Consider the following 19,912-nt stretch of genomic DNA (forward strand, 5'->3'; position numbering starts at 1 on the left):
GATTCAATAGTCTTACTTTTTGTCACTTGACCCCTCTGCAGGTCCTACCTCTTTGAGCTCCATTCTGGGATAAAGCAAGGATGTTAAGGGTCAGAAGCTCAGGGCCCAGATTCTGAGGCCTGGCCCCCTCTAGGTGAGTGACCAGGGGTTCTGTGATCAGACCAGGCCTTGCGTTGCCTTGGGTTCCAAGTGACTCAGGTTGTGTGCCCTGTTCTGGGCACCAGCCTCATCAGGAATTCCCAGAACTCCCTCTGCTGAGACGAAGCTCAGGCTAATTGCATCCCCACAGCAACAAGCCCAGATGCTCTACTTCCCGCTCTGCACGGCCAGCTGTCATGAGGCTGTCTCAGTGAGACCAGAGTTACATTCCTGATGTCCTGGATCCAGTAGAATTGGAGATTTTTTGAGCCAAAGGATCCCCTGTCATTTTTCTTGTCCCATTCTTTCATTTCACAGAAGAGGACTCTGAGACTCAGAGGGTAACAGTGATTTGCTTACAGGTTCAGGATAGCACTGAAACAGTAATGCAAGTTCTCCAGAGCCCTTGCTATCTGCTGCCTGGGGAAGGCAGGGAGGGGAGTCTCTGTATCCTGCCCTTGTCTGTCAGGAATGTCATATTTGGCCATGCCTAGATCAGGAAAGCCATTTGGTAGTGAGCTGATGAATGGTCTATTTAAAAATTGTCAATTCTTATATAGGTGAAACTTAGTCACTTTGAAGGAAATTTTCTGATTCCCATGGGCAGAAGAAACATCATAGGGTTTTTGTGGAAAAAGTTCAGTGCTATGTAGAAAAGTGCCTCCCACAGTGCCCAGGGCATTGTCAGTGCTCAGTAAATATTACCTGAGTCAGAATTGGAACCTCTGTGACCAATGTCTAGATTGTGGGCTTGCTTCCCAGCTCCCTGGTCTCTTGGAAAATTAGCCAAGCGTGCTGAGGGACAGTAAAATCTCCTGTCCAAAAAAAAAAAAAAAAAAAAGCATAGTTCGTTCATTATGAGGGTAAATTTATTGAAGAAAGATAGACAATGCAGGATGTATTCCTGCATCTTTTGTTAGTGGCATGTGGGCTACCCACTGTCTTGGATAAAAGATCCCCATTCATTCCTTGCATCTCTTGGTTTCCCTAATCAAGATCTCATCAGGCCTGTGCTGTTTTTCTATTCTCTGAGTGGTGACACTTATGGGCAATATCCTTGTCTTTGCTGTTGTCTTCTGTAGCATCTGGATCAACCCCGCTTTTTTAGGGAGCAGAGGGACCTGTGAGATTTCCCTTGGTGTGCAGGGGGGATAATTGAGGCAGATTTCAGCTCCTTGAGGATACTTGACTGAGGCTACAGTGAGTCAGAAGCAGACACTCAATTCTAGGGTTCTTTTGATTCAGCTCTGTCTTCAGAATCTACTATCTTTTGGAGAAAGAACACCCACCCTTGACGTCCCTGAAATACATTAGCAAGGCACAGAGTAAAATCAATGGACCACAAATGGTGCCAACTTGAGTGCCTACTCCTGCACTGCACTGTGCTTCTCCTGGCTTATGATGGAAAAGTTGAGGTGTCATGGCCTTTGCCCTTAAAGAGCTTAGTGTGGGCTGGGGAGAGCCAGGGAGTGGACTGGCTGCACTTTTAACTCTGCATTGAGACTGCCTGGGTTTAAAGCTCTCTGCGTCCTTATCACATCCTTTAGACAATTGTTATAACTCCTTATACTTGTTTTTCTTCATCCACAAAATGAGGACTAGGAGGGTGTGTAGCACACAGGGCTTTTGATGGGCTAGATGGAGATGAGGCAGGGAAGCATGGGGTCCTGTACCTGGCATGATCAGTGCTCAGTAAACTGCTGGCTGGGGAATCTCCGTGCTGCCACTTTGGGGATTGTTAGACTGCTCTGTAACTGTAAACCTTAGTTTTTCTTATCTATGAAGCAAGAGACACGATAGACTCTTCTTCCTAGGATTGCTGTGAAGATTCAGTGACACAAACCATGGGAAATGGTGCAATGCTTACACAGAATAGGTGTTAACTTACTGTTAGCTATTATTATTAATAATAAGACATATGGAAAGAAGGTTCAATCTTGGCCAGAGGGTGGTAGGCACTAAAGTAGAGAGGCAAAATACTGATAGCCCAAAGAAAGGAAAGCATCATACAGTGGGGAGATGAGGAGGCATCTCAGGGAAGGTGATGAACAGGTAGGATTCTAATAGGCAGGGTGAGGGAGAAGGATGAATGACCTAGAGACAAACCTTCCCCAGGTCCGTTCACAAGCTAGTGCTCATTTTGCTGGAGGCCAGGATAGGTGCATAGCTGGAATGTTAAGCCAGGATCCATTGTGGAGATGCTGCAGTGCCAGGCCAAGGAGTTTGGATTTTATTTTACAGGCTGTGGGATAAAACACAATTGGAACCTTGCTTTGGGGAGGATCCTCTGAGTAGAATAGATTTCAGGGGAACAGGAGAACTGAGGTGGGGGTGAGAGTGAGAGGTAAGAATTCCAGTGGGAAGGAGGCTGGAGGGAATCTGGGCCATCACGAAGACATTAAGAGCAGCTGTTTCATTATTTGTCAATTCTTGGGGTGGGACTATGAAAAAGATGTGCCAGGTGACAGGCCTGGAGTTAGGAATGTTAAGCAAAAGGTAAAGGACAGCTTTTTGCAAGGAGGTAGTTTAAACCTGTCCACTTTCAAAGGCATCCAGGTGGAAATGTCCAGTAGCATCTCAGAGCAAGAGAAACTTAGATGAGCCAGGAGTCAGAAGGTCAAGCAGGATTTTAGAGAGCAATGAAATTAAATCCCACTACAAGTCTTTGTGTAACAGAAAAAAAACTCCAGGACTCACCTCTGCCTCGTTTATTTAAACACAGAGTCAAATCAAGTGAGTTCCAGAGGATCCAAATAACTTGAGTTAGGATTTGTTCTGTGTGATCAGTTTAGGATTAGTGGAGATGAGTGTGCCAACCCCAAACAATTTTCCGTCGCTGTTACGTGTGTTTCTGTGTCACCACATGTCTTCCTACAGATGGTGTACATTTGGGGATTGCAGAGTCATTTCACTATCATCTTTAAAAAACCAGATTTGGGGAGGTAAATGTGCTTCCCAAAGCCAAATATAATTCTCCATGCCACTGTCCTCTCCATTCATGCAGGTGATAGGGAAATAAAGAGAGCTGTGGGTGAAGGGACAAGGTGGCCCAGCTCTGGAGGAATCTCCAAGGGTGGAGCAGGGCCAGGTGAGAGAGGCTGGCTTGGGAAGGAGTATTGTTATATAACTAGAAGGAGCTATGGATGCTGGGCAGATGGAGATGGGAAGCAAGGAATATAGGATAGGGATGGCAGGACTTAGATCAGCTTCCTCTGGGGAGGGAGAGGGACAATACATGGAAGCCAGGTGAACCAAGAATCCAAGAGATCCTGACCAGCCTCACAACTATGTCTTTCCATCAGGGTTCTTAGGGGCATAATTAGACATTAAGTTAACAGGGACAGAAGCAAGACCAAGTATCCCCAAAAGTAGCACTTTGCCAGAGACAGACTCCTCCCACAGGATGAGGACAGAGCTTCACTAAGCTAGGCCTACTGTGGTCACCTGTGGGTGGCAGAGAGTTTTCCAGACCTGGGTAGCCCCAGCCTCTCCCTCCCCAGGGAGGAATAGAAAGGATCTATTTAGTTGATCTCTCTCATCCACACCCCATTCCTGATTACCCTGGTGGATGAAGTGAAATAAAAATTAGCATGTTTATCCCACTTTTAAATTCGTTTAATGAGAACTCATTTACCCTCTCCCAATTTAAATTCGTAATAACGCCATAACCTTTCAGAGCTGATTATTACCCGAGTCTTCCCACATCTTCCTGCTAAAGAGGCTCTCCCTCCAAATGCTCCCGAGCCCTCTCTCGGAACTTGACAATTTGTCAGTCAGTCCTCAACATCTGGTGATCCCGCCCTGATGCCCCACCCCCTGCTAGGTGTGCTCCCTAAGTGGGGAGGACTGAAAAAAAATAAAAAATCAAGTCCCCTCTCTGTGATGGTTTCTGTTTTATCAAGTCGTCTTGGAGACTGTTTCACCCACCAGTGACCCTTTCCTCTGTTCTTTTTCCTGCCGGTGACTCAAGATGGACTCAGCCCTCCTCTCTCTGCTCTCTCCCGTCTCCCAGGGGTCGCCGAGCTAACTCCAAGCTGGTGTGCAAAGTGTCCACGCAGTTCCCGGCCCAAGAGCTGGAGTCACCATGGCGGCTGGAGTTGCAGCCTGGCTGCCCTTCGCCCGGGCTGCGGCCATTGGGTGGATGCCCGTGGCCAACTGCCCCATGCCCCTAGCCCCGGCCGACAAGAACAAGCGGCAGGATGAGCTGATCGTCCTCAACGTGAGCGGGCGGCGGTTCCAGACCTGGAGGACCACGTTGGAGCGCTACCCGGACACGCTGCTGGGAAGCACCGAGAAGGAATTCTTCTTCAACGAGGACACCAAGGAGTATTTCTTTGACCGGGACCCGGAAGTGTTCCGCTGCGTGCTCAACTTCTACCGCACGGGGAAGCTGCACTACCCGCGCTACGAGTGCATCTCCGCCTACGACGACGAGCTGGCCTTCTACGGCATCCTCCCCGAGATCATCGGCGACTGCTGCTACGAGGAGTACAAGGACCGCAAGCGCGAGAACGCCGAGCGGCTCATGGACGACAACGACTCCGAGAACAACCAGGAGTCCATGCCCTCGCTCAGCTTCCGCCAGACCATGTGGCGCGCCTTCGAGAACCCGCACACCAGCACCCTGGCCCTGGTCTTCTACTACGTGACTGGCTTCTTCATTGCCGTCTCGGTCATCACCAACGTGGTGGAGACGGTGCCTTGTGGCACGGTCCCCGGCAGCAAGGAGCTGCCGTGCGGAGAGCGCTACTCGGTGGCCTTCTTTTGCCTGGACACGGCCTGTGTCATGATCTTCACGGTGGAGTACCTCCTCCGGCTCTTCGCGGCGCCCAGCCGCTACCGCTTCATCCGCAGCGTGATGAGCATCATCGACGTGGTGGCCATCATGCCCTACTACATCGGCCTGGTCATGACCAACAACGAGGACGTGTCCGGGGCCTTCGTCACGCTCCGGGTCTTCCGCGTCTTTAGGATCTTCAAGTTCTCGCGCCACTCCCAGGGCCTGCGGATCCTGGGCTACACCCTGAAGAGCTGCGCCTCGGAGCTGGGCTTTCTCCTCTTCTCCCTCACCATGGCCATCATCATCTTTGCCACTGTGATGTTTTACGCCGAGAAGGGCTCCTCTGCCAGCAAGTTCACCAGCATCCCAGCCTCTTTTTGGTACACCATTGTCACCATGACCACACTGGGGTAAGTCAGCACACTGGTAGACTCCACGAGGGTGGAGGTGGGGTGGACCGTGAAGCTTCGGACTGGTATCAGGCCTGGGGAGAGGAGCAGGGAGTACCTCATCCAAGTCCGAGAGCATCACCACGAGGGAAACAGAACATGAGTGGTTTGTTGGGGCGTGTGAGCTGCTCTGAATTGATTCTTTTGGGGCTGGGGCATGTGTTTTATAAAAGGTGGAAAATTAAGTCACCATTTCGTTTGTCAGCCATGCAGTGTGTGTGTGTGTGTGTGTGAGAGAGAGAGAGAGAGAGAGAGAGAGAGAGAGAGAGAGAGAGAGATGTGGGGTCCAGGGAGTTGATGGCTGTATCCTTAGGAGCATCTGCGCCTCTAAGGGCTGTGGTGGGGAGGAAGAGGGTTGTGAGAAGTTCAGTGAATGTGGTAATGAAGGTGTAGATTTCCCTCCCCAGAAGACACCCAGAGCATTCTTTCTGGATTCTTCCTAGTATATTTGCCAGCTGTTTTCTCATTTGCCTTTTTTTTTTTCTCTGCTGCCACAAATGATCAAGGGTTCAGTTGCTCTAAGCAGACTTTCTCTAAGTGACCCTGAACTGGGGTTTTGCCTAAAAAGTGAGGCACCTGTTTTCTCTTTTCTCACTAAAGGAGGAAAGTCTTGCTTTCTCAGCCTGAATCAATGATGGAATGACCTGGCCCACCTGGGTAGCAGTGAGATCATCTGAATGGATCACATGGTCAGACAGAAGTGGCAGCATCATCATAGGGAGGGAGAGGTGCTCAGGGAGGTCTCAGAAGCAGGGGACTCAGGAAGGAGATTACAGTCTTCACCCTAACTGGATGAGAGCCAATAAAGGCATCTTTATGGAGACATGGATTTCATAGGGGTTTCTGCTTCAGCTGTCGGAAGCCATTGAGGCGAATGCAAAATCCCTCCACAGTTCATATGCTGGGTCTATATTTGCTTAGGCCAGGGAGCGTTATATTGCTGATGGAGAATTCATGACGCTTTTTATTTGGTCTTTGACAATGCCACTGGTGGCATCCTGGTGATTTGATTTCTTTTCCTGGCGGGAACCCCATGGCGGTGGTGTCGGTTTTTCCATAGTGCTGCGTATGCTTATTGGGAATGACTGAGCAGGTGATGGGACCTTTTAAAAAGATTATATTTGTCATTCTGCCACAAGGGAGGGGAAGGGGGAGAGCAAGGGTGTCATAATCCATTTGTGAAGGCCACATTTGATGGGGACATTTCCTTTACCTCTATGTCTAACAGAAGTCACCCTGCCCCTTCCTCCCACTCCAACACACACACACACTCACACACTCACACACACATTCTCTTTTTCAAGTAGCTGCTCGCCTGGGGTGGGTAAGAATTTGGGGTTATTTGACTTTGTTTTTTCTGGTTCAAGTGGTAGATGTGAACTTTTGGGCATACTGGGATATTGAAGTATAAAATGGGCCTGGAAGCTGACTGCTGTCAGGAGAAAGAGGCACTTTTGTGGCTACCAGACCATCCCTTCACCTTCCTGAAGGGGACCTCACCCATGGCCAGGGACACACACCCCGGACCCCAAGGTATTCTCCTGATATGGCCCTGACTGCCAGTGTCCTCAGGTTCCTTTTGATAGGACTCATGACAACAGAGGGAGAAACTTTTATAGGAATAAACCCTGAGTAGACTGATGGATGTCAGAATTAAAATTAAATCGTTTCAGAGGACATCAATGGAAACTTCACTGGCCACCTGCCCGTTACTTTTTATTATTAGTAGAACAACATATGGGCGTCTACTATGTGTCAGCACTGTGCTAAGCACTTTGCATATATTAGCTCTGAGTCTTCACAATAGTCCTGCTAAGTAGGAACAATTCTATACCCTCTAAAGATACAAAAGGTGAGACTCAGAGAGGTTAAGTAAATTTCCCATAATCACAGATAAAGGGCAGAGCTAATTTTCAAAAGCTAGGGCCTTCTGCCCATTTTTTTTTCACTCTATCACCCCACTCGTTCTCAATCCACCAGGGCCCAGAGATAGAAATCAGACCTTCAGATTTATTGCCTCTTTAGATGGCCTCAGGGTATGATATTCTATTCAGGTCATATTACTAGTCAAGAAAACATCCGCTCAGTGAGTACTGCATTTCAGGCACTGTACCAGGCACAGAAATTTTATACATGAAACATTTCTTTCTAGGCAGTTTAAAGTACTGCCTTAGATATTAAAGGCTGTTTTCGTAGCAAGATCCAGTGTTTTACTGCTGCCAGAGAAACAGCTAATTTCCTTTAGCATTTGCCCTGTAGTTCAAGGGGCAAGTCCAGCGTGAGGGCTGGACAGTCTTGGCTTCCTATTTACTTTCTTAGGATGGAGATGGGGGAGCAGACAGACTCTAAGAGTGAAAGTAAAAATGATGAGAAGGATGCTTGCATTGGAGTGAAGCATGGTTCCCCAACCGTGGGCCTGTGGGTTTGCTCACCCCACACCTACAGTAAACAAGTCTGTCTTCCTTCCCCATGCATTAAACTGTCTCACTTCTGGGAGGAGAACCATTCGGGCAAGAAAGGAAACCATTCAGCAGTGTCTTCCTTAAACTCAGATACATTACGAGAAAGCAGCCTCTTCTTCCCCCCTCCATCTTGGCTGGTGGAGCTCAGTGCCGGATCAGGCTACTCTGACTTTGACCTAAGTTGGCAGTTGGCACCGTTACCAGGCTCCTTTGCTTGACTCTCCATAGCAGATGCTTGACAAAAGGCTTTTTAATGCATGGGTCGGGTTAAATGGGGCTCCTGCTCCATTCACTTGGCCTGATGCTGTCCTCAGTCCCCTTTGGACATGTCTGTTCTCTCTTAAGGGTATAGATCCAAGTCTTGGTTCCCAGGAAGAGAGGAGAGGGACCTTTACTTGGTGACTTGATCTGTCCACTGAGATGCTCTGCAGGACTGTGGAGATGCTGTTCTTACTGGAGGATTTGCTGACTCAGTTGGGGAAACCTTTTCTCTCCCCTGGCTGGTGCCTGTCCTGAGCACATTCACTGGCTAGTTGTAGCTTTTCTCAACCACTGGGAAAAGCCTATCTCTGTCTGACTCTGCACTGGCAGTTGAGCCTCAGGTGGCCGTGGGATATCAAGGACCAGTTCTCTGCCAGAGTGTCCCTGCTTCCAACACCTCCCAGCAGACACCTACCTCTTCCTGTCTCCAGACTGCCCTTGCCCTACTCCTCTCCCAAGCTCCGTTTTTGCAGAGGGACGGTCGTCAGCTGCTTTGCAGAGCCGGGCTGGCTGACAGGAGGAGGGCTGATGTGCTGAGGGGAGGTGCTGGCTCTTCCTAGTTCCGTTGCCATCTCTGCCTGCTTTTCCAGCACTTTGCCAATGAGTTACTAGCGTCCCCCAGGGAGGGATCTCCTGGAGCCAATGATTACCGGTTATTTAATGTTCTCACGTTCCTTCCACACACAAGAACAATAACAGTCCAAACTGCCACCCGGGCTTGAGGGTGGCTTTCCTTTACAGCCTCTTGTGCTGGTGGGAGAGACCCCGGAGCTCTGCCCAGACTTTCTGTGCGCTCCCTTGACAGTTGAATTCCGGAAATTCACCATTCAAGGATTAATTTCCATATTCATAATTGATGCTATAAATAAAATAAATTCCCAATTATCTGAGTTAGCAGAGGGGAAGGGATAACATAGAACTCCCAATATTCAATAAGACCAACGTAACTAGTTCGAGAATGTATTATGTGACGTAAACCTTTTCAAAGCAGATTTCCCTTCTTCATTTGGTTGACTTTGCTCAGCCTCACGGTGGGCCTGGACTGCCCCAGCCAGTCCCTCAGGGGAACTCAGGTGGGGACCAGGAGAGCATGTGGAAGGAAAGCCTGGTGAGCAGGCATCCACAAGGGTTGCAGAAGGCCAGTTCCAGGCCTGAATGGAATGGGGTCACTCTTGGGTATCTTAGAGAAGGGGAATCGGGCTTGGGAATGGCTGGAGCCGTGTCTGCTCCTGATGAGATGGCCCTCTGCTGCCCGGTCGGCTCAGTTACGTAATTGAGAACGGCAGCCTATCTGTCACCCTGTGCTCTGAGATGAGAGCTTTTGACAGTGTCCAAAAAATCACTTTAACGAAAACAGAATCGATTTTTACTTCTTCCAGGCACAAAGCAGCCTCCAGGTGATTTGCATTTCCCTTTAAAATACAATCCTGGAAGGGGCTTGCCTGAGTTCCAGGAGACAGGGACACTTGGCTTAGGAGAACGAGACAGGAACACTATGGATGGGGGCACTCGATCGGGCACTCCTGGTGCCAGAACTGGAGTCAGTCTGAGATCTGTTTTTGTTAACCCATCAGGTTCCAGAAGTATGTCTGTACCTTCATCGGCTGCCTCCAGGGCCCATCAACCCTCCTCCCAGTGCCCAAGTGCCTCAGTCGGGGCACTGGTTAATGTGCCCACTGGGTCCTTGCCCAGGGAACTGATCATAAGACACTGAGAACAAAGGACCTCAAAATCCTTTCTTTGGTGACATTTCTTAACTTCCTGTGTCTTGCTGACTCACATCATCTTTCAAACTTAACCCCACAGCATCTTCTCCATGAGGCCTTCCTGTCCCTCCAGGAGATAGGGACTCTCCTCTTGCCTCCCAGTGTAGCCCTTGCATTCTTCTGTCTTGTCATTGCCACATTTTATTGACTTTGGCTGTTTGTTTTTTCCCCAGGTTGTGAGCTCTTCAAGGCACATTTTTGTACCAAAAATCACTGTAGGGTGTTTGCCTAGCACAGGGCTTTAATATCTATTTGTTCAACCAAACAGGTTTGTACCTTGACTTGCCCAGCTTCTGTTTTCTCATTTGATAACCATCTTCTGGCCATTGGGAGAGCCAGCAGCTGAGTTAGCCAGACGTCAGGCGGGGTGTTTATGGGCAGGGCAAAGACTGGGAGCCAAGCAAGCCCTCCACAAGGCTTTAGCCTTAGCAGAAGTGGGCCTTCTTGCAAGGAAAATCTGCACCCAATCCTTGTTATTGTTTTTGGTTATTTGGCGATGCTCCCCTCCAGACTCTTGGGCCCAGGAGGAGCAGGAAAGGAGCCATAGCTAAGTGCCCTACCCATGATGCTTCCCTCAATTTAATTATTCATTCAACAAATATATATTGAACACCCATTAGCCCCTGGAAACACAGTTTTGTGCTGCTTAGTGGACAGTACTAGACAGTAAGCAAATTAACAAACAATCATCTCAGGCTACAGAGAAAAATAAAGCATGACATGACAGGGACTACTGAGTGTGAAGGAGTACTGAGTGAGTTATTATGTTATATTAGAAGGTCAAGAAGAAGCTCTCAGTTAAGGTGATACTGAGCAGAGACTTGAAAGAATGTGGGTAGCTTGGGGAACAACATTCTAGGCAGAAGGAACAGCAAATGCAAGATCCGGCAGGAGAGGTCTGGTTTGCTAGTCTTTGAATTGCAAGGAAGTCCCTAACGGTTGAGCTGCATGAGAGGGGGCAGAAGAGGACCAGGAAATGAGACTGGAGAGGTAATGGGGGAAGCAGCTCAGACAGGCTCCTTGCGACCACCACGAGGACTTTGCCTCTTACTCTGCTTTGCATGGGAAACCATTGGAGGGTTTTTGAGCCGCCGTCTTATGTTCCAGAGAATCACTTTGGCTGCTGGGTAGTAAGTATAATGTAGGGGAGAAGCCAGCACAATAATCCAGGCAAGAGGTGGTGGTGGTAACAGTAGAGATGGGAAGAGGGAGGGATTTTGCATAATTTGGAGGTAGAGAGGCAACAGGACACATTCCAAAATTGTACAGCAAGGAACTGTCTGGGAAGACACAGTCCTAAAGATCTTTTCCTGCCCAAGGAGAAGCATTTCACAAGTAGAGGCCTCAAGGTATTGCAGGGTGGCTCCAAGGCCCAGGGCAGCTGAGATCTCGACATGGAAAGAACAAGCCCAAGGAGCTGAGTTGTAGCCGCAGCATCTCAAGAGTATAAGCAGGGAGCATCCACACCTGGATTTTGCACCAAGGAAGCAGTTCCTGAGCACCTGGCAAGGGACTGATATGTGTTCACCATCATGCCTTGACGCAGACACCAAACAGAGGCCACTTGTCAACTGCGGGAGCTCCCTAGAGAGTGGGGTGGGCACAGGGTTTCAGGCTACCCAGGAGGGCAAGGTCAGTCTTGAGGCTTTGGGTGCTTCGCACTAGGAGCCTCATGTTGGATTTGTCTTCCGATTCAGTAATTCAAATCGCTGCAGTTTTTGGAAAGGGATTTCCAGGCTGGTGCTCATTTCACAGCTCTCTTCCGGAATCTCTCGAAATCAATCTCAATCTCTTTCTGCTTGGTTTTGTTTGGGTTTCCCTCTTTAAATACACCCGTAAATACAAACAGGATTCTTCCCGAGGAGCAGCAATTATTCCGCCTCAAAATCATGTAAATAAAAGTCGACCTGGCCCTTCCCGTCCTCAGGGGAGGGGGGAGCCCTTCAGTCACTGTTTTGAGTGTTTTTGTTTCGGTGAGCACCTGACCCAGGCCATTGCAGGGTCCTATCCACCCTCCATCCAGCCTGGGAGCTCTTCTAGACCAGGGAGAGGAGCAGAGTGCCCCCCTCCTGCCCTGTACACAGCCAAGCGTTTCTAGGAAGCTGACGCTCTCCCCAAGGCTCATATGTATCTTAAATGTTCATCCACTGGTCAGTGTTTCTTTTCTGGGAAGTAGGGACCAGACCTGTCCCTCTCTTTTGGAAGGACCGCACAGTATTGACTGCTAACCAACTTCTAAGGAGGACTTGTTTGTGACAAGGAGGGAAGTGTTATCATGGTGCTTTTGGATATTCAAAGTTCTCTGCCAAAGGGCTCAGCTCTCCCGGCCCCCAGCTCAAGTTCAGCCTCCTACTCTGTCCAACCCACTTTCCTCCGGCCAGAATGCCCACCTTGTCTCCCTACTGCCTCCCTCCACCCAGCTCAATGCAAAGGATGGGTGAATGGGAAGGTGGGACTGAGGAGGGAAGAGCTCAGCCTTCAGTGACCACGACTGGATGGAGGAAGATTGCATTTAGCTCATGTAATCGTATTCCTGGTGTCAGGACTCGAATGAGTGTCATTAAACTGAATCAGAAAAATCGTTTTAATATAAGTGCCACCTCACACACAAGCTTGTTGATGGAGAGATGGATGAGGCTGGGGACGCCTCCTTTGTAATGCGATGCTGTAAAATCCCATCACCTTCATTATTTCCCACCGAGCCAACACATTATAATACCTGTGAGCTGCAGAACAGCTTGTATTTAATATACAGAAAGTCCAATCAAACAATAAATGGATGGAACTATATAAAGAAACCATTTTCTGGGAGGCTGGCTCCGTTCTCTGGGATTCAGCTCCCTGACACATGAAATGTGCATCAATTTTCCCCAACTAATGCAGCTGCCGAGTCACCACATGTGATATTTGTTTGCTTCAGAAGTGGAAAAGGGGAACTTTCTCCCCTACGTTATCTGGCTATCGATGCAACATTGCAAATATCGGTTCCTTTGATTTGCATCCAGAGGTTCCCAGTGGCACAGCAAGGCACCTTCCGATGCCAACAGACTGGAAGGCAGCAGAGCCCTCCCTCCATCCCAGAACCCCGTTGGTCCTGGTGGCTCTTGTCATCTTCTTTAGCAAATAATGAGCTGTTTAAGGGTCTTGGGAGTCTCTTTTATCACTGGAGAGAAATGGCCACACCTGGGAGCGTGTGATGTTGTGAGGATCTGGAGCCTTGCCTTGGAAGTTGTTCAGAGCAAATGTTTCATTCCAAACCAGCAGAGTTCTCCATCTCCCCTTTTGTGCCTATCACCCCGCCAGTTATTGAGGGACTGTAAAAGCAAATATCAACTGATCAGCCAAACAGAATTAAAATGACAAATCAGATGCTTAAAAATTATGCAATACGTGTCAAAGACTGATAGAAATAATGTTTCTTTGCTTCTCGTGTGGAATTCTTTTGGATGCTCTTTTTTTTTTTTCCAATGGCATGGATAACTGAGAGTTAACCATAATTACAGGCTTAGAGCTGCTGAGAAGTATCATTAGTTTATTTTTACTTCTCTCTGGACATGCATACTTAAGCAGAAAAAAAAAACCCTAGGAGAATTAAACTAAACAACATTAAGACCACAGACAGCATGAATCTTGATTCAACAAATATTATTGAACACCCAGTATTTGCAAGGCACATTATTAGGCAGTGTTGAAGATATAAAAATAAATAAAAGATCAGCTCTAAGAAATTTACAGCATAATGGGGGATCTGAGTATGTTCACAAGAGTGTCTGTGTGCCGAAACGATCAGGAGTGTTTGTAACAGAATAAATGCTTAATAAATATTGGCTGATGAAGGAATGATTGGCTTTGTGGGAAAGGTGACATTTCAGCTAGACCAACAATCACGAGCAGGATTTAAATATACAGGAATGGAAATCCAAATAAATTGCAAAAGGGCATGATGTTTTGGAAGCTTCACCAATATGCTGGTTTGCTAGCATTTCAGGTGTACAAAGAGGGAAGTGGCTTGAAATAAGCAGGAACAACAGGTTTGCTAGAGATGCAGAGGACCTGAAACATGAGGTTAAGGAATTCAGCCAGTAGGCACTAGGGAGCCACTCTGGGGGCTCCAGTGACGTACGGACATGAAGATGTATTTGGCAGGTGTCTTCTGGGTGAATGTCAGAAGGGAATCCCCGGACCCAGGACAGTCCGCCAGAAGACTGAGCCAGGTATGAAGAAAGAGGTAAAGAAAGCCTGACCTGGTGCAGGCACAGTATCAGAGCAGAAAAAAAAAAAGACTAGAATGGAAAGACCAGGAGGAGGAGAAGTCGAAAGGAACTCAGGAGTGTGGATGACGAGAGGTGTGGCCTTAGCGGACATTAGAGAAGGAACAGGTTGGCAGGAGGTCAAGAGAGGAGGTAGAGGCCATGAACCTGGCTTTGGACCTACAGTGTTTTCAGTTAATGGTGGGTGTCCTCCAGGGGGCCAGCAGACAGGTGGAGAGGTGGTTCTGAGACTCAGCAGGGAGGCAGCTTCCAAAACCATCAGCTAAAGCAGAAAAAAAAAATGGATGAGACTGTCCCAGGAAAAATTAAAGCAGGCAGAGGAGAGGGCCTTGGGGAGCGTTTCCTGCCCCATGCCCTACCCCCATTCCCATTAGGAATGCCGGTACCACCTGCAAACCAACCGCTTTGCCAGAGAAGCTTCCATTTGTTCTCTGTTCTCGGCCTGTGGAAGTTCCCTTTCATACTGTGCTTTTGTTGGAGCTGAGAGGGAAGATTGGTTTTCTGAGTAAAACAAGGCTTATTTTTAGACTCCTACAATGATAAATAAACAGCATCCACACAGGAAAGCAAAATTTATGGGCTCTGCTGAAAAAAAAATTAATAAAATTAATAAAGGGACCTTTACATTGTCACATAGATGGGTGGTGAGGGTCTGAATGGTCACAGACCAAAGAACTGTCTCTGCCTGGCTGAGGGTGATTGGGAGTGGTCCAGCCTTTGTGGGTAGCACTGTCCTGATCCTTAAAGTGAGAAACCCTTGGGCAGACCTTCCAGGGACTTGAGACACTGCTACTCCGGCTTGTTTCCTTCTTCTCCTTGGAGAAAAATGTCATTTGCACCCCTGACATCACTCAGCACATCCTCTGACCTGCGCCTCTAGGGGCACTCCTGTCTTGAGCTCCGGGTGAGCTACTGTGGCTCAATAATTCAGCAAGCATGTGTCACCGTGAACTAGGCCTAGTTGATATGAGGGGTCACAAAGAGACAAGGAAGATGGGGACCAAACCCCGTGAGGTGGGTGTTCAAATTCACTGACCTTGTAGGGAAACCCAGTTCAGTCATGGAGATGGCTGTGTTCACAGAGCTGTGTTCCTGGGCTCAGTAAGCTAAGAAGCAGGAGCGAAAGATAGGAAGGTATGAGGAGAAGGTAGGGGTGGCAGGTATCAGGGAGACTTCTTGAAGGAGGTGGCAATTCAGTTGGTCCTTGAAAGATCATGGTGGAGAAATGGAATACCTTCACACATTTGACCATTCATTCAAAAATACCGTGGGTCTCCCATGCACAGGACATCGTGATGGGGTCTGTGGAAGAATCTGTGAATGTCAACTCAAATTCTCAGGAACCACAGACAATAAACAAATCAATGTATAAAACGAGAATGAAAGGTTGAAGGAGAAGCTCTGAAAAAGGGACTGAAGCTGGTAAAGGGGAGAGACTGAAGCCATTGGCCTGACCTGCAGGGAGAGCCGTGGGGACATAGCCCGAGGAATAAAGCATGGTCCTCCGTGGTGGGCAAGGTGTCAGAGAGTGGCCGTCTCTAGGACGGAAGTGATGGCTCAATCACTGTGTTTAGTCTCTTCAGGGTTGTTACCCAGAGGACGAGAAACATAGGTCTGCCAGCCCCACTGAAGACTGAATGGGTGGAAGTAGGTTCACCCTGACCTTGAGGGTCTATCATTCTCCTTAACAACAATAATAACTCACGTTATTGGGCTTTAGCAATGTTCCAGGTGTGTGCTGAATATGAATTATTTATATGCATTTAATTCTCCCAATAACCATAGGAGTGAGATATTGCCCATGTTTGGTAGCTGTGAACACTGAGGCTGGCTCAGAGGCCATCACTGGTGCCTGGAGACCGCTGGCACTGTCCCTCACCGGCCACATTCCCCTCCAAGGACATTGGGGAGCCTGAAATTGCATTTCCTGGAAGGTGACAAATCTCTTTCCACAGCCTCTGTCCTGGGTGGAGGAGACATAAGCACCCCCTGACTCCCTAAGATGCAGGGACCGAGGACTCTCAGGGTCAGTGGGCAAAGGTAACAAGGATGAGTGGCAGGCGGACGCGACAAAGGAAAGGTCAGAGTCAAGGGAGACGAGACCAGTGGACACGCAAGTGTGGGTGTTGAGGCTTCGCTGGGCCCACAGTGACATGGACACACGAGGCAGGCAGGGAGTTCACAACAGGGGATACGCTGGTGAAAAAGAGGGAAGACTAAAAAGAACAGGGGATCTTTCAGTGTATTCTAATAGAATCTGTTCCTCCACCCTCTCCAAAAATGTATGGGAGAGGAACAACTGTAAATGCCCTGTATAATTATCTTTTATAATAACATTTTCAGAATCGTCAGCCATGTCCTCTGGAGAGGCTCTGGTCCCAGGTGGCCTGGCTGCTACTGTCCCAGTCTAGGGATCGGTGGCATCCCTGCCCAACCCTAAGCTGCCTTTGGACACTACTTAGCCTTTTAGCCGGCCCCTCCCTGCCCACAAGAAGGACCGCAGCTCAGCCAGCAGGAGCCGGACACAGCCAGTCCCCACAGTCTCGGAATGAGGGGCAGCAGCCCTGGTGGGGGCCTGTGCTTGTCACGGGTTCTGACAGACCCCTGTGCTCCCTTAGCAATAGCCCCTCCTGGTGATTGTGACCTCTCTCAGCTCTGGGAGACGGGTGGGGAGGGGGAGGATCCTTCTGGAAAATGTCAGCCCTGGGGTGTCAAAGCCCTGCCTTGCAGCCTCCTGGAGGGATCCCAGTGATCAGGTGCCATCCCCCCTCCTGAGTTGTGGCCCTCACTCCCCTTCGTTGGCTTTTCTGACGCTGTGGCCATGGGATTCGGTCTGCCTCTTTCATGCCATTTCTGCACGGGCAGGAGGAAGAACAATAGGTGACCCTAGGGTTTTTCTTTCCCCCTTCTTTTTCCTCCCATTTCTCTTCTGCATTCAGTAGCTGACGGGAGAAATCTCCCGAGATTTCTGCACCTGAGGACTTGTGTCCCTGTCTTCTGAGCCAAGCACCTGGTTCCCTCCCCTGTCCTCCCTCAGAATCTCAAATCACGTGAGCAAAGGGCATTGTGTTGATTAATAAAACATTCTTCTGCAACTCAACTGGCATGCTCAGTTTGGGCAAGGCTTAGAGAGATTATTATGCCCCTCCCCTCCCCACCCCCACACATCGTGTTTGATGTTCCGAATATTCCCATGTAAGGTCAGCTTCTCATCTGAAGAGTAGAGGCTGCTGTGTTCATGCAACCAGTTCAGTGTTTTATGCCTGAATTGGCTTATGTGGGGTGGCTGAATCCTTTGGCTGGAGTAGGGCTATGTAAAACCTACTTTGGTAGGCTATGTGACCTCAGGCAGGTCACTTCTTCTCTCTGGTCCTCAGTGTCCTCTTCCAAATAATAAATGGGTTGCATCTAGTGAGTTATCACCACCTATCACGGTTACATGCGCCTTACGTCTCTCCCTCTTCCAAGGAAAATGGGTCATTAACCCAGTAGCCTGGATAATCCACAGCCTGGAGAACCAGCCTCTAAATGGCAGGGCACCAGCAACCTCCCCTTTTCATTTCTCCTTCTCCAAAGAGGCAGAAGTTAAAAGGATCCTTGGCCAAAGCATCCATCAAAATGCAAATCTGCAGAGAAGCTTGGGAGGTCCTTCTTTGGAGACTCCCCCAGAGGGATTGATTGATGGTGAGCCAATATGACATAGTCAACAAGGTCACTGACCTCTGTGACCTAGGGCTGGAGTGCTGTGCCTAGAGACAGCAGGGAATTGTGACTCTAGCTCCCTAGACACCTCTGTTGGGCCATGTGAAGGGAAAGATCAGATGTTAACCCTGGGACCAAGAAGCTTTTAAAGGGTGAGATCAGACAGACATTTAAGCCCCATGAGTCTTAGATTTAGAAAGAGTCTAGTTTGCTATCGCCTTTCAGAGCTAGACTCCCTTCAACAACAGGTCTGCTGAACATTCTAGAAATGGGGACCTTACCCTTTTTGATGCAGTCCATTCCATTGCTGGAGACAAGTCAGTGATCATAAACCTCCTCTTTGTATTGAACTCAGATCTACATTGTCTAAACTCCCAAAGTCCAAGGGCTGTGAAAAACCAGAGGTTCTGTAAGGAAGTAGTTCTGGAAGGCAGGGATAATTATGGTCAGAAAATTTAATTCTTGGGGATTTGGTGTCAAGAAGACCCTAGAGTATCTGTCCTAGCACAGACTTAGAATGACCTGGATCCAGCCCTGCCAGATCCAATCCCCCTGGGCCATGGAGATTCCCTGGGTGAGCCACCACCTAAGGTTCTTATCAGCCCCTTTGGAATGGATAGCCAAGGACCCTGTAGCATGGGTGGATGGATTCTGGGGATGATTGGCATCCCCACCCCCTCCATTGCCTCCTACCACCCCACCTCCCTGATAACCTCCACCTCCTACCTGCCCCACCCCATCCTTCCACTATTATCCTGATAGTCTGTAAATGGCCCTTCCTTTCTCCACATCCATTATTTTCTGATGAGCTCCCAGGAGTGCAGGAGGATCTATAGATTGCTGTTAGCATCCGTGTGGGCAGCTTGGTGTATATTATCTTCTATTATTTGAATGAAGTCAACCATTAAATGATCACAGAGGACTGGGGAAAGGGTAAGTGTGTGGACTCTCTTGGGCTGTGAACGTATCATTGGCTTTCTATCCAGTATTCAGAGGGGTGGAGGACAGAGAGCAGGTGGTAAGTTGGTGACAGTGAAGGGGAAGTATGGTGTAATGGGGCCAGGTGAGTTGAGTCCTCTCCTAGGAAAGCTCCTGCCATCATAAAGCCTGGATGAAACAGCCCCTGCTTGCACATGCACCCTTGGCCTCTCAAAGTCAAGGGCTCTGGTCCTGGGCCCCAGCTCGCAGTAGAGTGCCTCAGAAGGGGTTCAGCAATGTGCACCCGCCCACTGCCACCTCATCATAGTCCTGCCTGTTCCCTTTGGACAGAATGAGAAGCACCTGCTAGAGTATGGTTGAACACACCGAAAGCTAAAACTTTAACCAAGCACCATTAGACAGCGAGTTGGGCGCCAGGGTTGTGCATTTTGTGGCATAAAGCAAGGGAGGAGATACCCAAATTTGGGGCAGGGTAGCAGGGTATGTAGCTCTGGGAGAGTTCCAGTCCAGATGAAGCAGGAATCTGGATCAGATGATCAGGGATCATCAGATCTGTTTCATCCTGAGAAATCACGCAAGAGAGAGACCTGGTAGGAGTGTATAAATATTATGGGTGAGGGGAGCAGGTTGGGGGGAGAGAAGGCCTGCTGGCTGAGAGTGGTATGGAGGGGAAAATTCTCAGGATAACCTGGGCCATTATTGAAACGGGAAACCTCTAGGTACTTGTTTCCTTTCTGCCACCGGAGTCCCTCTATTCTTGGAAGATTAGTAGGCTGAGAGGTGACCCTCTTACACCAGAAGCATCATCCTGATCTCCTCATCCACCCACCTACCGCTTCTCCCCAGAAATTGACTCTGAACGTAAAGAATCCTAAGAGAGTTGCTGGGGGTTGGTTCCTGAACCAGGGAGATCCAGCAGTCGTTGGATCTGTAGTCTGGTTTACACACAAAAAAAGTATTGGGGTGGGTGGGCAGAGGGCAGCAGGGCTTCCAGCTGTGGATGCCAACTTGAATTCAGTGTTGCCTATGGCCTTGATTCATTCAACAAACATTCCTGGCGTGCTAACCATGTGTTCAGGTCCCCAAATGATTGCCAGGTATGGTTGCCAGGCACAGAAAATAAATCAAATGAATTGGAGTGACA

The 19,912-nt window shown here is 48.8% G+C and overlaps 1 protein-coding gene across 2 annotated transcripts in view; it reads left to right on the plus strand.

The window, feature by feature from the left end:
• Positions 1–4,150: 4,150 nt before the first annotated feature.
• Positions 4,151–19,912, plus strand: part of KCND3 (potassium voltage-gated channel subfamily D member 3) — a gene marked incomplete at its 3' end in the record, with an annotated part of 198,201 nt that continues 182,439 nt past the window's right edge. For both annotated transcript variants that reach the window (XM_081306679.1, XM_081306680.1), the window contains exon 1: positions 4,151–5,328. In XM_081306679.1, coding sequence (XP_081162805.1) covers positions 4,223–5,328 — 1,106 coding nt within the window. In that variant the 5' untranslated portion in view covers positions 4,151–4,222. The remainder of the gene's footprint in view (positions 5,329–19,912) is intronic.

Source organism: Spermophilus citellus (genome assembly GCF_964194105.1).
Source record: "Spermophilus citellus genome assembly, chromosome: 9".
NCBI classification, from domain to species: Eukaryota; Metazoa; Chordata; class Mammalia; order Rodentia; family Sciuridae; genus Spermophilus; species Spermophilus citellus.